We start from the raw sequence: 18,056 nt of genomic DNA on the forward strand, positions 1-18,056 counted from the left end.
TTTTTACCGGCGATCTGTTATAAAATGATAAAGATTTTTTAGTAAAATTGGTTTTCAGCTTACGAAAACAGAAAGACGCAAACAAATGCTGAAGTTACTAACAACTGAGCCGTTAAAATTAGATAGACCTAAAAATAACAAGCGGTGGGGGGAGATATTGTTAGTATGAATACACAGAAAACAACCTTTCGAATGAAAGCATGTCTAACATATTTGTCAGAATACTGTAAGCTGGTAAAATTTCCATTGCGATTATATTTTGGCTCCTGATCCGATGGATTATCCTGATATCCTGCAGGCTCAGAGTATGGTCCAACTGCAAATCCAATATTGGGATAAGGCGCTTAAGTACATAAAAACAAAGAAAAGGAACAAAAGATTAGTTATTTATTTGGAAAAATATTCTGACTCAGAAATACAGTCACATAGATTATATTATGCTTGGTGTGAATATCAGTAATCGTGTATATATTCGGGTACCACAATTCAACTACTATGTACCGTGTACATAACGACGACGTTGTTCAACCTTCCAAATGGAAGATGGTGTTTGGTTGAGTTTGAGAAATATGTTTCAACTATCGTGTTATACTCCGAGACCATTAGCCCTCCACTAGCTTTTCTCTTACTATGACACGACATAACGTACTGAGGAGACTGATAATCAATAAGTTTGTGTTCTGTTGCTTTGTTCACATCATAGCCTAGGTAATCATAAAGACAATCTCTTAGATGAAAACCTTTACTTTTCTAAATATAAATTTGTACGAATATAGACAAGTATATAAAAGTTTAAATCGATGATTAAAATAGGACTGTAAAGACCAATACAAAGGCTAATATAAACCACCTGAATTGATATTAGCAGCACTTTCGTAAGGTGGTGGAGGATCTCTTGAATAGTTCATGTTTGTGCAAATGCGCTTCAGTAACGATATAAATGATCACCAAACTAATATCAGTAGAATCTACAAAAAAATCAAACAAGACATTAGTAACTTTAAAAAACTACATGTGGAGTTGACAGTCTTCAAAAATTAAACCACAGCTTTTTACGCAGTAATGCCCACTCTAGACATACAGATGTAATAACGTAAAACCACGAGAAAAGTTTAAATTTAGTTTGCTAAACCTTACAACATAAGAAAAAATTAAGAAAAATGAAAGGCCGCTAAAAGAATAAAGAGAATCTGAAAATGTTGTCAAATGGTAAATAAAATGTTCATTAGTCAGAAAACAGAGAGGATAAACCTGCCGTCAATAAGTCATGTTATAAAGAATCTAGTAATTTTTATCGTCTCAAGAACACACAGGAGGTATACAGATCTCTCTTAAATAAATAACCAATCACCCCAAGGAATAATGTTTTTGTGTCAGTCCTTTTAATCGAAGCGATAATAGTATTTTCAGTAAATATCGTCATTTCACTCAATTTGTGTGCGGGTTGTGATACTGTCCGGGTGCCCAAACCGAAGCAGGTGGTTTACTTAGGGGCCACTCCACGAGCCTTCGACTTGAAGGTCTGATCCACAAGGCAGTGGAGCATCGTAAGGAGATGCAGTCCCATGGAAGCCGGTGACCAACAATTGGTTCATACGCCATTTGTTCCCTCAGGATACCGGAGCCCATGTGCATCATTGATTTGGTTTGGAATCCGGTTAAAGCGCCGACATTCGCTTTTCGTCCTCTCATTTTCGTAAACAACACCCCCGCCACGAGAAGGCAGTGAGTAGGACTTCCCTGGCAGAGGCTGTGTACGCGTGGCCGTGTGAGAGCATTTCGAGAGGGAGGGAGGACTTTCCCCACTCTCGGCCGTACCAGGGCATTTGGAGGCCATGTACCTATAATCTTGAGGGAACTGCTGCTCTCTAACGGATTCGATCCCATGGCACCCAGTTTCACAGTCAGAGACGTTACCACTGGGCTATCCGGACCGCAAACCTGTAAGCACCGGAGGGCTATTTCGCCCTAATGTAGGACTCCTCAGCAGTGCACATCCACGATCCCGCCCGCGGGATTCGAACCTAGGGCCCTGTACTCACCCTGGGCGGTGAGCAGATAGAAGTAATCGAAAGTTCGTGTAACATTAATATGAGTTACTCCATGATCCCAATAGAACTGGGGTACAGGAATAAGTTGCCCTTGAAGAATTCCTAACGCTTAGTTGGGAACAACGCAACGTTTGAGATGAAAATTTATCTAGCTTCTATTCGATTTCAAAGTGTATAGGGGATTGGAATTTCACCAAAGGATATCTAAGGAACATTAGAAAATACAACCACGCGATTCTTCTAAAAACCGATATTGATGACTTAGATACATCTGCTTTTAGTCGGATATCAAGTTTCTACCATACTATTAGTTACACTAACACATTTACGCATGAATTTTCTTCTAGGTTTCGATTTAATAATTGCTAGATGCAGGTAACTTACACTACAGATTAGGATCCAAAGATCATCACATACAATGTAAAATTTATATACAACAAATCTAAAGATGATAAATTTAACATTTAAGCAATGAACTTGGAGTAGATAGTCGGACCAAACTACACGCTTCCTAAACGATTAAAAAGTGTTGATACAAACTGCAAAGAAATCACAGCAACCATAGTAGCGAAATCTTAATTTGTCCATATAATAAAATAACATTTCAGGTCTCACTGGTGAAACTATAATTTATGGACGACCTTTCAGCGACGCCAAGGTGACCTTGAGTGTCTAAATGAGGGTTATAAAGCAGTTTGAAGAATAAGGATTAGGATTTACAGTTGACGGTTAGGGTTAGGAATTAGATTTGGGGTTTTCATCACGAACTGACATCAGCTATAATGACAAGACTATTTAGCCATATGGGTTAACGAAATTCGTGCCAAAATCTTGAATTTGATTGGTCCGTCCATAAATTATAGACTCACCCATTTCAGCATTATAATTGTCAGTTCGAGATGAAAACCCTTACTAGAATCCCTGTCCACGATTTTTTGGCTCCAAATATCAACATCCTAACTTTTCATACTTATGTATAACTGTCTTTTAACCCTATTAAGTAGGTAAGTTGTCTCAACGTCACTTCAGCGAATCTCAACGACCACCCATAAATAATAGTCTCACCGTATTAAAAACATAAACGTAGAACTAAATATAAAGGTACGAATTATTTTTCCTTAAACAACCTGTGTTGTTACAGGGAAAACCTAAGACTGATTACTAAGCATTTACGTTTTTCTACTACTTATGAATTTGTATCTCAAGATATTGAAGTTACAGCTACGATAACCTATGTTAACCATTCAACTGACTAGTGCTCGCGCCAATCGAAAAAACTCTGACACAAAGCTTTCGAAGACATTTACTATATATTTCAAAAAACTAAAATTCATAAGTGTGTATGGCTTACTAGAAACGAACAACCTTGAGATGACAAACTTCCCTCTAGTAAACTAATGGACTCGAAATCGATGTCCAAACAAGCCTGTTGTCATAAATCAGAGAAAATGAATGATAAGTAGGCGTTGATTATTTATTTTGATCGAACTAAAATTAAAGGTTTCTACAGTCTGTAGATGTATTGTCAAGAGACGTTCGGAAAAGCACTCCTACGTTCACATTCGACAGAGACAGTTCATTCTGCTAGAGTATTAACTGGGGTCAAAAAAGAAGAATTATGGCGATTTCACTTATTTAAGAAACTGCCTGAAGTTTATTTTTGATTGTAAACAGTGATAGCTAACAATTACCATAGGCTAAATTCACATAATATTTTGGGATTAAAACTTGCAATAGAATGCATAATAAAGCAAGTAAACCAGATTAATCTACGGTCCATTTTGTGGTTCTGAATTAACTGCTTTATGATGGTTTCAAAAGTACAGTATAGGCACTACTTACCTTCGGTTCATGGCATTATTTCTAGATAAAGTTTGCATCAGTTTAAAATCATATTTGTTTCTAGTTCCAGTTTCGTTCAGCCCTCTAAACCCTACCCTACAAGTCCAGTCCAATTAACTGGGTCTTTTGAGGAAAAATAACATGCTTCTAACAGGATATAACATCCTGAAATCACCTAAATGAATCATACTCCGTAAACAGTGACTCAGATATACTAGACAGTTATCTTTGTAAATGGTGACCACATTCTCGAAAGTACGGACACTTTGCAACGGTTTTCATGTTGGTGGCACAGTGAGTGAACCTAGAAAAGCATACTTACTAGCATTCTTTTTGCAGTAAAGGAGTAATATTGTAAACCTCAGTGCATAAGAATTATAGGACCAGTGAAATGTCACTGAGCCCTAGCTAATTATCCGGTAGTTGGATCACTGAATATCGAACAGATCATCGCACCGGGCCAAGGTCATGTACAACCAACGCGCATTAGTTTGTAGCGTGGTGTCAAGTTGAGGTTAACTATGAACACCGCTACCAAGAAACACGTGCCAAATAAATCAGAAGGCGAAGGTTGAACGTAACCAAAGAAACCCATAAAATCTCCGAGAAGCCAAATATCAGAAGGCAATTAATGGACCAAGTCGAGATTTATTTGCTGGCGATCTCGTGGCATCGAAAGGATACCGAGATCGTGCCAGGATACAACCTTGGTTACAGAAGGTAACCGAATTCGCGCGAAGTTACAATCGAAGTGTAAGTATAAGAATGGAAGCACAAAATAGCTGTCATTAGCACAGTCAAACAAAAGCACATTAAAACAAACACTGGTACAGTTGGTTATAATAATAATTGTTTTTATTAAACCAGTCGTGTTCTCGTGATAAATGTGAGTCACTACAGGAGCCCCCCGCTAGAAAGGGTTTACACTTTCGATAAATAGCGGTTTAAATCGTGGGACTGATCGGCTGACGAGCGATTGTAGGACGGAAGAATTGGCGAACAGGAAAGCGATCGTTGATCGTCGAGTTGCCAACGAAGGTCGTTTTCGGAGAACGGTACCAGGAGCGATGTGCTGTATGTATTGCTTGAGTTGGCATGCTACACGAGAGTGGTTTGTATCCAGAATCTGAAGAGGGCGTTCGTACGGGTCCGGACCATAAACGCTGCAGACGAAGGACGAAACCACGTTGAGCCAAAAGACCAGAAGCGACCGTAACGACCAAGTTCGAGACCAAGCGTATGCCAAGCATTCGAAACCAAAATATCGACTGAGTGCGTTGACAAGAGCATGGGTGGCCAGTCCAGCTTTCGCCAAAGTTGACTGAAGTCGACGGAACCAAACGGAGGTGGTCGAAGGCGTGGGCTCAGGAAACAAAAAGAAAATCAAAAAAGAGAAGAGTGTAGCATGCATGTAGCATAGGAATAACACTACACCGTATCGGTTGTTGACTGTGCGACTAGTCGCGGAAGCGTACGGGCAACCGTACTCGGCGACCGGAACGTGAGACGGCAGTCTCGTTCGTATCGCGTGAGCCTGTAATCTCATCCGAGGTCAGAGGCGGCGTGGTCTGCTGATCTGGACGTGAGACTATCGTCTCGTCCGTAGACAGTGCAGATGACGCGTGCTGTTGACCGGGACGTGAGAATGAGGTCTCAGATGTATCTAGCGTGGGACCTGAAGATGGTTTGAGGATCCCGCTAGTAGGTTTGCTAGGTCTAGCATTGAATCTCAGGTTATCAGATAGGGCACTGTCATCGACGTGTGCTGGTTTGAGACGATCAACGCTGACGATCTCGACGCGTCCATATCGATCAACCTTGGTCTTTTCGTGACGAGCGATCACGTGAAAAGGGCCTTCGTAAGGTTGTTGCCAAGGTTTGCGTACCGAATCTACTCGTACAAAAACATGCGAACAGGTAGATAACTCTCGAGAGAGAGCGACCTGTCGATGTTGTATTCGAGTTGACACCGGAGACAGCGTTCGCATAAATGCAGACAGTCGATGGACGTAGTCTGATTTACCGAAATTAGGTCTGCTCCGTGGTGTGAATTCTCCGGGCAGACGCAATGTCGTGCCGTATACCAGTTCAGCGGCGGAACATTGTATATCTGCCTTCAAGCTCGTTCGAATACCTAAGGGGACGAGCGATAAGGTTTCGTACCAGTTGTCGTTCTCGTGTGCTCGTAGAGCACTTTTAAGTTGGCAATGAAACCGTTCAACTTAACCATTTGATGCTGGGAGGTAGACGTTAATGCGTATGCGAATGCATTCCGTACCAAGCAGCCGGGTCAGCGAGGAGAATAGTTAATAGGGGAAAATTTCTCGAATAAAGCGTGGAATTCATCGTCACGCGAATAAAAAGTAACAAGAGTTCGGTACACATGAATGGGAGTCTATTATATTAATACTATTCTTATCGTTATCCGTCATGTCGAGTATATTATATATTAAATATGAAAATATACGACAGACGTGGATAGATAAATCATAGACTCACCGAATTGGCTTCTTTGGAAGATTTGACCAGAAGCTGAGGCGTGTTCCAAAATATGGGTCACCAATTGTAGCGTGGTGTCGAGTCGAGGTTAACTATGAACACCGCTACCAAGAAACACGTGCCAAATAAATCAGAAGGCGAGGTTGAACGTAACCAAAGAAACCCATAAAATCTCCGAGAAGTCAAATATCAGAAGGCAATTAATGGACCAAGTCGAGGTTTATTAGCTGGCGATCTCGTGGCATCGAAAGGATACCGAGATCGTGCCAGGATACAACCTTGGTTACAGAAGGTAACCGAATTCGCGCGAAGTTACAATCAAAGTGTAAGTATAAGAATGGAAGCACAAAATAGCTGTCATTAGCACAGTCAAACAAAAGCACATTAAAACAAACACTGGTACAGTTGGTTATAATAATAATTGTTTTTATTAAACCAGTCGTGTTCTCGTGATAAATGTGAGTCACTACAGGAGCCCCCGCTAGAAAGGGTTTACACTTTCGATAAATAGCGGTTTAAATCGTGGGACTGATCGGCTGACGAGCAATTGTAGGACGGAAGAATTGGCGAACAGGAAAGCGATCGTTGATCGTCGAGTTGCCAACGAAGGTCGTTTTCGGAGAACGGTACCAGGAGCGATGTGCTGTATGTATTGCTTGAGTTGGCATGCTACACGAGAGTGGTTTGTATCCAGAATCTGAAGAGGGCGTTCGTACGGGTCCGGACCATAAACGCTGCAGACGAAGGACGAAACCACGTTGAGCCAAAAGACCAGAAGCGACCGTAACGACCAAGTTCGAGACCAAGCGTATGCCAAACATTCGAAACCAAAATATCGACTGAGTACGTTGACAAGAGCATGGGTGGCCAGTCCAGTTTTCGCCAAAGTTGACTGAAGTCGACGGAACCAAACGGAGGTGGTCGAAGGCGTGGGCTCAGGAAACAAAAAGAAAATCAAAAAGAGAAGAGTGTAGCATGCATGTAGCATAGGAATAACACTACACCGTATCGGTTGTTGACTGTGCGACTAGTCGCGGAAGCGTACGGGCAACCGCACTCGGCGACCGGAACGTGAGACGGCAGTCTCGTTCGTATCGCGTGAGCCTGTAATCTCATCCGAGGTCAGAGGCGGCGTGGTCTGCTGATCTGGACGTGAGACTATCGTCTCGTCCGTAGACGGTGCAGATGACGCGTGCTGTTGACCGGGACGTGAGAATGAGGTCTCAGATGTATCTAGCGTGGGACCTGAAGATGGTTTGAGGATCCCGCTAGTAGGTTTGCTAGGTCTAGCATTGAATCTCAGGTTATCAGATAGGGCACTGTCATCGACGTGTGCTGGTTTGAGACGATCAACGCTGACGATCTCGACGCGTCCATATCGATCAACCTTGGTCTTTTCGTGACGAGCGATCACGTGAAAAGGGCCTTCGTAAGGTTGTTGCCAAGGTTTGCGTACCGAATCTACTCGTACAAAAACATGTGAACAGGTAGATAACTCTCGAGAGAGAGCGACCTGTCGATGTTGTATTCGAGTTGACACCGGAGACAGCGTTCGCATAAATGCAGACAGTCGATGGACGTAGTCTGATTTACCGAAATTAGGTCTGCTCCGTGGTGTGAATTCTCCGGGCAGACGCAATGTCGTGCCGTATACCAGTTCAGCGGCGGAACATTGTATATCTGCCTTCAAGCTCGTTCGAATACCTAAGGGGACGAGCGATAAGGTTTCGTACCAGTTGTCGTTCTCGTGTGCTCGTAGAGCACTTTTAAGTTGGCAATGAAACCGTTCAACTTAACCATTTGATGCTGGGAGGTAGACGTTAATGCGTATGCGAATGCATTCCGTACCAAGCAGCCGGGTCAGCGAGGAGAATAGTTAATAGGGGAAAATTTCTCGAATAAAGCGTGGAATTCATCGTCACGCGAATAAAAAGTAACAAGAGTTCGGTACACATGAATGGGAGTCTATTATATTAATACTATTCTTATCGTTATCCGTCATGTCGAGTATATTATATATTAAATATGAAAATATACGACAGACGTGGATAGATAAATCATAGACTCACCGAATTGGCTTCTTTGGAAGATTTGACCAGAAGCTGAGGCGTGTTCCAAAATATGGGTCACCAATTGTAGCGTGGTGTCGAGTCGAGGTTAACTATGAACACCGCTACCAAGAAACACGTGCCAAATAAATCAGAAGGCGAGGGTTGAACGTAACCAAAGAAACCGATGAAATCCCCGAGAAGCCAAATACCAGAAGGCAATTAATGGACCAAGTCGAGGTTTATTAGCTGGCGATCTCGTGGCATCGAAAGGATACCGAGATCGTGCCAGGATACAACCTTGGTTACAGAAGGTAACCGAATTCGCGCGAAGTTACAATCAAAGGGTAAGTATAAGAATGGAAGCACAACATAGCTGTCATTAGCACAGTCAAACAAAAGCACATTAAAACAAACACTGGTACAGTTAGTTATAATAATAATTGTTTTTATTACACCAGTCGTGTTCTCGTGATAAATGTGAGTCACTACAGGAGCCCCCGCTAGAAAGGGTTTACACTTTCGATAAATAGCGGTTTAAATCGTGGGACTGATCGGCTGACGAGCGATTGTAGGACGGAAGAATTGGCGAACAGGAAAGCGATCGTTGATCGTCGAGTTGCCAACGAAGGTCGTTTTCGGAGAACGGTACCAGGAGCGATGTGCTGTATGTATTGCTTGAGTTGGCATGCTACACGAGAGTGGTTTGTATCCAGAATCTGAAGAGGGCGTTCGTACGGGTCCGGACCATAAACGCTGCAGACGAAGGACGAAACCACGTTGAGCCAAAAGACCAGAAGCGACCGTAACGACCAAGTTCGAGACCAAGCGTATGCCAAGCATTCGAAACCAAAATATCGACTGAGTGCGTTGACAAGAGCATGGGTGGCCAGTCCAGCTTTCGCCAAAGTTGACTGAAGTCGACGGAACCAAACGGAGGTGGTCGAAGGCGTGGGCTCAGGAAACAAAAAGAAAATCAAAAAAGAGAAGAGTGTAGCATGCATGTAGCATAGGAATAACACTACACCGTATCGGGTGTTGACTGTGCGACTAGTCGCGGAAGCGTACGGGCAACCGCACTCGGCGACCGGAACGTGAGACGGCAGTCTCGTTCGTATCGCGTGAGCCTGTAATCTCATCCGAGGTCAGAGGCGGCGTGGTCTGCTGATCTGGACGTGAGACTATCGTCTCGTCCGTAGACGGTGCAGATGACGCGTGCTGTTGACCGGGACGTGAGAATGAGGTCTCAGATGTATCTAGCGTGGGACCTGAAGATGGTTTGAGGATCCCGCTAGTAGGTTTGCTAGGTCTAGCATTGAATCTCAGGTTACCAGATAGGGCACTGTCATCGACGTGTGCTGGTTTGAGACGATCAACGCTGACGATCTCGACGCGTCCATATCGATCAACCTTGGTCTTTTCGTGACGAGCGATCACGTGAAAAGGGCCTTCGTAAGGTTGTTGCCAAGGTTTGCGTACCGAATCTACTCGTACAAAAACATGCGAACAGGTAGATAACTCTCGAGAGAGAGCGACCTGTCGATGTTGTATTCGAGTTGACACCGGAGACAGCGTTCGCATAAATGCAGACAGTCGATGGACGTAGTCTGATTTACCGAAATTAGGTCTGCTCCGTGGTGTGAATTCTCCGGGCAGACGCAATGTCGTGCCGTATACCAGTTCAGCGGCGGAACATTGTATATCTGCCTTCAAGCTCGTTCGAATACCTAAGGGGACGAGCGATAAGGTTTCGTACCAGTTGTCGTTCTCGTGTGCTCGTAGAGCACTTTTAAGTTGGCAATGAAACCGTTCAACTTAACCATTTGATGCTGGGAGGTAGACGTTAATGCGTATGCGAATGCATTCCGTACCAAGCAGCCGGGTCAGCGAGGAGAATAGTTAATAGGGAAAATTTCTCGAATAAAGCGTGGAATTCATCGTCACGCGAATAAAAAGTAACAAGAGTTCGGTACACATGAATGGGAGTCTATTATATTAATACTATTCTTATCGTTATCCGTCATGTCGAGTATATTATATATTAAATATGAAAATATACGACAGACGTGGATAGATAAATCATAGACTCACCGAATTGGCTTCTTTGGAAGATTTGACCAGAAGCTGAGGCGTGTTCCAAAATATGGGTCACCAATTGTAGCGTGGTGTCGAGTCGAGGTTAACTATGAACACCGCTACCAAGAAACACGTGCCAAATAAATCAGAAGGCGAGGGTTGAACGTAACCAAAGAAACCCATAAAATCTCCGAGAAGTCAAATATCAGAAGGCAATTAATGGACCAAGTCGAGGTTTATTAGCTGGCGATCTCGTGGCATCGAAAGGATACCGAGATCGTGCCAGGATACAACCTTGGTTACAGAAGGTAACCGAATTCGCGCGAAGTTACAATCAAAGGGTAAGTATAAGAATGGAAGCACAACATAGCTGTCATTAGCACAGTCAAACAAAAGCACATTAAAACAAACACTGGTACAGTTAGTTATAATAATAATTGTTTTTATTACACCAGTCGTGTTCTCGTGATAAATGTGAGTCACTACAGGAGCCCCCCGCTAGAAAGGGTTTACACTTTCGATAAATAGCGGTTTAAATCGTGGGACTGATCGGCTGACGAGCGATTGTAGGACGGAAGAATTGGCGAACAGGAAAGCGATCGTTGATCGTCGAGTTGCCAACGAAGGTCGTTTTCGGAGAACGGTACCAGGAGCGATGTGCTGTATGTATTGCTTGAGTTGGCATGCTACACGAGAGTGGTTTGTATCCAGAATCTGAAGAGGGCGTTCGTACGGGTCCGGACCATAAACGCTGCAGACGAAGGACGAAACCACGTTGAGCCAAAAGACCAGAAGCGACCGTAACGACCAAGTTCGAGACCAAGCGTATGCCAAGCATTCGAAACCAAAATATCGACTGAGTGCGTTGACAAGAGCATGGGTGGCCAGTCCAGCTTTCGCCAAAGTTGACTGAAGTCGACGGAACCAAACGGAGGTGGTCGAAGGCGTGGGCTCAGGAAACAAAAAGAAAATCAAAAAAGAGAAGAGTGTAGCATGCATGTAGCATAGGAATAACACTACACCGTATCGGGTGTTGACTGTGCGACTAGTCGCGGAAGCGTACGGGCAACCGCACTCGGCGACCGGAACGTGAGACGGCAGTCTCGTTCGTATCGCGTGAGCCTGTAATCTCATCCGAGGTCAGAGGCGGCGTGGTCTGCTGATCTGGACGTGAGACTATCGTCTCGTCCGTAGACGGTGCAGATGACGCGTGCTGTTGACCGGGACGTGAGAATGAGGTCTCAGATGTATCTAGCGTGGGACCTGAAGATGGTTTGAGGATCCCGCTAGTAGGTTTGCTAGGTCTAGCATTGAATCTCAGGTTACCAGATAGGGCACTGTCATCGACGTGTGCTGGTTTGAGACGATCAACGCTGACGATCTCGACGCGTCCATATCGATCAACCTTGGTCTTTTCGTGACGAGCGATCACGTGAAAAGGGCCTTCGTAAGGTTGTTGCCAAGGTTTGCGTACCGAATCTACTCGTACAAAAACATGCGAACAGGTAGATAACTCTCGAGAGAGAGCGACCTGTCGATGTTGTATTCGAGTTGACACCGGAGACAGCGTTCGCATAAATGCAGACAGTCGATGGACGTAGTCTGATTTACCGAAATTAGGTCTGCTCCGTGGTGTGAATTCTCCGGGCAGACGCAATGTCGTGCCGTATACCAGTTCAGCGGCGGAACATTGTATATCTGCCTTCAAGCTCGTTCGAATACCTAAGGGGACGAGCGATAAGGTTTCGTACCAGTTGTCGTTCTCGTGTGCTCGTAGAGCACTTTTAAGTTGGCAATGAAACCGTTCAACTTAACCATTTGATGCTGGGAGGTAGACGTTAATGCGTATGCGAATGCATTCCGTACCAAGCAGCCGGGTCAGCGAGGAGAATAGTTAATAGGGGAAAATTTCTCGAATAAAGCGTGGAATTCATCGTCACGCGAATAAAAAGTAACAAGAGTTCGGTACACATGAATGGGAGTCTATTATATTAATACTATTCTTATCGTTATCCGTCATGTCGAGTATATTATATATTAAATATGAAAATATACGACAGACGTGGATAGATAAATCATAGACTCACCGAATTGGCTTCTTTGGAAGATTTGACCAGAAGCTGAGGCGTGTTCCAAAATATGGGTCACCAATTGTAGCGTGGTGTCGAGTCGAGGTTAACTATGAACACCGCTACCAAGAAACACGTGCCAAATAAATCAGAAGGCGAGGGTTGAACGTAACCAAAGAAACCCATAAAATCTCCGAGAAGTCAAATATCAGAAGGCAATTAATGGACCAAGTCGAGGTTTATTAGCTGGCGATCTCGTGGCATCGAAAGGATACCGAGATCGTGCCAGGATACAACCTTGGTTACAGAAGGTAACCGAATTCGCGCGAAGTTACAATCAAAGGGTAAGTATAAGAATGGAAGCACAACATAGCTGTCATTAGCACAGTCAAACAAAAGCACATTAAAACAAACACTGGTACAGTTAGTTATAATAATAATTGTTTTTATTACACCAGTCGTGTTCTCGTGATAAATGTGAGTCACTACAGGAGCCCCCGCTAGAAAGGGTTTACACTTTCGATAAATAGCGGTTTAAATCGTGGGACTGATCGGCTGACGAGCGATTGTAGGACGGAAGAATTGGCGAACAGGAAAGCGATCGTTGATCGTCGAGTTGCCAACGAAGGTCGTTTTCGGAGAACGGTACCAGGAGCGATGTGCTGTATGTATTGCTTGAGTTGGCATGCTACACGAGAGTGGTTTGTATCCAGAATCTGAAGAGGGCGTTCGTACGGGTCCGGACCATAAACGCTGCAGACGAAGGACGAAACCACGTTGAGCCAAAAGACCAGAAGCGACCGTAACGACCAAGTTCGAGACCAAGCGTATGCCAAGCATTCGAAACCAAAATATCGACTGAGTGCGTTGACAAGAGCATGGGTGGCCAGTCCAGCTTTCGCCAAAGTTGACTGAAGTCGACGGAACCAAACGGAGGTGGTCGAAGGCGTGGGCTCAGGAAACAAAAAGAAAATCAAAAAAGAGAAGAGTGTAGCATGCATGTAGCATAGGAATAACACTACACCGTATCGGGTGTTGACTGTGCGACTAGTCGCGGAAGCGTACGGGCAACCGCACTCGGCGACCGGAACGTGAGACGGCAGTCTCGTTCGTATCGCGTGAGCCTGTAATCTCATCCGAGGTCAGAGGCGGCGTGGTCTGCTGATCTGGACGTGAGACTATCGTCTCGTCCGTAGACGGTGCAGATGACGCGTGCTGTTGACCGGGACGTGAGAATGAGGTCTCAGATGTATCTAGCGTGGGACCTGAAGATGGTTTGAGGATCCCGCTAGTAGGTTTGCTAGGTCTAGCATTGAATCTCAGGTTACCAGATAGGGCACTGTCATCGACGTGTGCTGGTTTGAGACGATCAACGCTGACGATCTCGACGCGTCCATATCGATCAACCTTGGTCTTTTCGTGACGAGCGATCACGTGAAAAGGGCCTTCGTAAGGTTGTTGCCAAGGTTTGCGTACCGAATCTACTCGTACAAAAACATGCGAACAGGTAGATAACTCTCGAGAGAGAGCGACCTGTCGATGTTGTATTCGAGTTGACACCGGAGACAGCGTTCGCATAAATGCAGACAGTCGATGGACGTAGTCTGATTTACCGAAATTAGGTCTGCTCCGTGGTGTGAATTCTCCGGGCAGACGCAATGTCGTGCCGTATACCAGTTCAGCGGCGGAACATTGTATATCTGCCTTCAAGCTCGTTCGAATACCTAAGGGGACGAGCGATAAGGTTTCGTACCAGTTGTCGTTCTCGTGTGCTCGTAGAGCACTTTTAAGTTGGCAATGAAACCGTTCAACTTAACCATTTGATGCTGGGAGGTAGACGTTAATGCGTATGCGAATGCATTCCGTACCAAGCAGCCGGGTCAGCGAGGAGAATAGTTAATAGGGGAAAATTTCTCGAATAAAGCGTGGAATTCATCGTCACGCGAATAAAAAGTAACAAGAGTTCGGTACACATGAATGGGAGTCTATTATATTAATACTATTCTTATCGTTATCCGTCATGTCGAGTATATTATATATTAAATATGAAAATATACGACAGACGTGGATAGATAAATCATAGACTCACCGAATTGGCTTCTTTGGAAGATTTGACCAGAAGCTGAGGCGTGTTCCAAAATATGGGTCACCAATTGTAGCGTGGTGTCGAGTCGAGGTTAACTATGAACACCGCTACCAAGAAACACGTGCCAAATAAATCAGAAGGCGAGGGTTGAACGTAACCAAAGAAACCCATAAAATCTCCGAGAAGTCAAATATCAGAAGGCAATTAATGGACCAAGTCGAGGTTTATTAGCTGGCGATCTCGTGGCATCGAAAGGATACCGAGATCGTGCCAGGATACAACCTTGGTTACAGAAGGTAACCGAATTCGCGCGAAGTTACAATCAAAGGGTAAGTATAAGAATGGAAGCACAACATAGCTGTCATTAGCACAGTCAAACAAAAGCACATTAAAACAAACACTGGTACAGTTAGTTATAATAATAATTGTTTTTATTACACCAGTCGTGTTCTCGTGATAAATGTGAGTCACTACAGGAGCCCCCGCTAGAAAGGGTTTACACTTTCGATAAATAGCGGTTTAAATCGTGGGACTGATCGGCTGACGAGCGATTGTAGGACGGAAGAATTGGCGAACAGGAAAGCGATCGTTGATCGTCGAGTTGCCAACGAAGGTCGTTTTCGGAGAACGGTACCAGGAGCGATGTGCTGTATGTATTGCTTGAGTTGGCATGCTACACGAGAGTGGTTTGTATCCAGAATCTGAAGAGGGCGTTCGTACGGGTCCGGACCATAAACGCTGCAGACGAAGGACGAAACCACGTTGAGCCAAAAGACCAGAAGCGACCGTAACGACCAAGTTCGAGACCAAGCGTATGCCAAGCATTCGAAACCAAAATATCGACTGAGTGCGTTGACAAGAGCATGGGTGGCCAGTCCAGCTTTCGCCAAAGTTGACTGAAGTCGACGGAACCAAACGGAGGTGGTCGAAGGCGTGGGCTCAGGAAACAAAAAGAAAATCAAAAAGAGAAGAGTGTAGCATGCATGTAGCATAGGAATAACACTACACCGTATCGGGTGTTGACTGTGCGACTAGTCGCGGAAGCGTACGGGCAACCGCACTCGGCGACCGGAACGTGAGACGGCAGTCTCGTTCGTATCGCGTGAGCCTGTAATCTCATCCGAGGTCAGAGGCGGCGTGGTCTGCTGATCTGGACGTGAGACTATCGTCTCGTCCGTAGACGGTGCAGATGACGCGTGCTGTTGACCGGGACGTGAGAATGAGGTCTCAGATGTATCTAGCGTGGGACCTGAAGATGGTTTGAGGATCCCGCTAGTAGGTTTGCTAGGTCTAGCATTGAATCTCAGGTTACCAGATAGGGCACTGTCATCGACGTGTGCTGGTTTGAGACGATCAACGCTGACGATCTCGACGCGTCCATATCGATCAACCTTGGTCTTTTCGTGACGAGCGATCACGTGAAAAGGGCCTTCGTAAGGTTGTTGCCAAGGTTTGCGTACCGAATCTACTCGTACAAAAACATGCGAACAGGTAGATAACTCTCGAGAGAGAGCGACCTGTCGATGTTGTATTCGAGTTGACACCGGAGACAGCGTTCGCATAAATGCAGACAGTCGATGGACGTAGTCTGATTTACCGAAATTAGGTCTGCTCCGTGGTGTGAATTCTCCGGGCAGACGCAATGTCGTGCCGTATACCAGTTCAGCGGCGGAACATTGTATATCTGCCTTCAAGCTCGTTCGAATACCTAAGGGGACGAGCGATAAGGTTTCGTACCAGTTGTCGTTCTCGTGTGCTCGTAGAGCACTTTTAAGTTGGCAATGAAACCGTTCAACTTAACCATTTGATGCTGGGAGGTAGACGTTAATGCGTATGCGAATGCATTCCGTACCAAGCAGCCGGGTCAGCGAGGAGAATAGTTAATAGGGGAAAATTTCTCGAATAAAGCGTGGAATTCATCGTCACGCGAATAAAAAGTAACAAGAGTTCGGTACACATGAATGGGAGTCTATTATATTAATACTATTCTTATCGTTATCCGTCATGTCGAGTATATTATATATTAAATATGAAAATATACGACAGACGTGGATAGATAAATCATAGACTCACCGAATTGGCTTCTTTGGAAGATTTGACCAGAAGCTGAGGCGTGTTCCAAAATATGGGTCACCAATTGTAGCGTGGTGTCGAGTCGAGGTTAACTATGAACACCGCTACCAAGAAACACGTGCCAAATAAATCAGAAGGCGAGGGTTGAACGTAACCAAAGAAACCCATAAAATCTCCGAGAAGTCAAATATCAGAAGGCAATTAATGGACCAAGTCGAGGTTTATTAGCTGGCGATCTCGTGGCATCGAAAGGATACCGAGATCGTGCCAGGATACAACCTTGGTTACAGAAGGTAACCGAATTCGCGCGAAGTTACAATCAAAGGGTAAGTATAAGAATGGAAGCACAACATAGCTGTCATTAGCACAGTCAAACAAAAGCACATTAAAACAAACACTGGTACAGTTAGTTATAATAATAATTGTTTTTATTACACCAGTCGTGTTCTCGTGATAAATGTGAGTCACTACAGGAGCCCCCGCTAGAAAGGGTTTACACTTTCGATAAATAGCGGTTTAAATCGTGGGACTGATCGGCTGACGAGCGATTGTAGGACGGAAGAATTGGCGAACAGGAAAGCGATCGTTGATCGTCGAGTTGCCAACGAAGGTCGTTTTCGGAGAACGGTACCAGGAGCGATGTGCTGTATGTATTGCTTGAGTTGGCATGCTACACGAGAGTGGTTTGTATCCAGAATCTGAAGAGGGCGTTCGTACGGGTCCGGACCATAAACGCTGCAGACGAAGGACGAAACCACGTTGAGCCAAAAGACCAGAAGCGACCGTAACGACCAAGTTCGAGACCAAGCGTATGCCAAGCATTCGAAACCAAAATATCGACTGAGTGCGTTGACAAGAGCATGGGTGGCCAGTCCAGCTTTCGCCAAAGTTGACTGAAGTCGACGGAACCAAACGGAGGTGGTCGAAGGCGTGGGCTCAGGAAACAAAAAGAAAATCAAAAAAGAGAAGAGTGTAGCATGCATGTAGCATAGGAATAACACTACACCGTATCGGGTGTTGACTGTGCGACTAGTCGCGGAAGCGTACGGGCAACCGCACTCGGCGACCGGAACGTGAGACGGCAGTCTCGTTCGTATCGCGTGAGCCTGTAATCTCATCCGAGGTCAGAGGCGGCGTGGTCTGCTGATCTGGACGTGAGACTATCGTCTCGTCCGTAGACGGTGCAGATGACGCGTGCTGTTGACCGGGACGTGAGAATGAGGTCTCAGATGTATCTAGCGTGGGACCTGAAGATGGTTTGAGGATCCCGCTAGTAGGTTTGCTAGGTCTAGCATTGAATCTCAGGTTACCA

The 18,056-nt window shown here is 44.9% G+C and overlaps 1 protein-coding gene across 1 annotated transcript; it reads right to left on the bottom strand.

Annotated features, from left to right (window-relative positions):
• Positions 1-8,666: 8,666 nt before the first annotated feature.
• MS3_00002515 (uncharacterized protein) lies at positions 8,667-12,943 on the bottom strand. Its single transcript, XM_051210112.1, has one exon. The coding sequence runs from the start codon at positions 11,648-11,650 to the stop codon at positions 11,015-11,017; it is 636 nt and encodes a 211-aa protein (XP_051064102.1). The 5' UTR covers positions 11,651-12,943; the 3' UTR covers positions 8,667-11,014.
• Positions 12,944-18,056: the final 5,113 nt, after the last annotated feature.

Source organism: Schistosoma haematobium, assembly GCF_000699445.3.
Source record: "Schistosoma haematobium chromosome Unknown HiC_scaffold_182, whole genome shotgun sequence".
Taxonomy (NCBI): domain Eukaryota; kingdom Metazoa; phylum Platyhelminthes; class Trematoda; order Strigeidida; family Schistosomatidae; genus Schistosoma; species Schistosoma haematobium.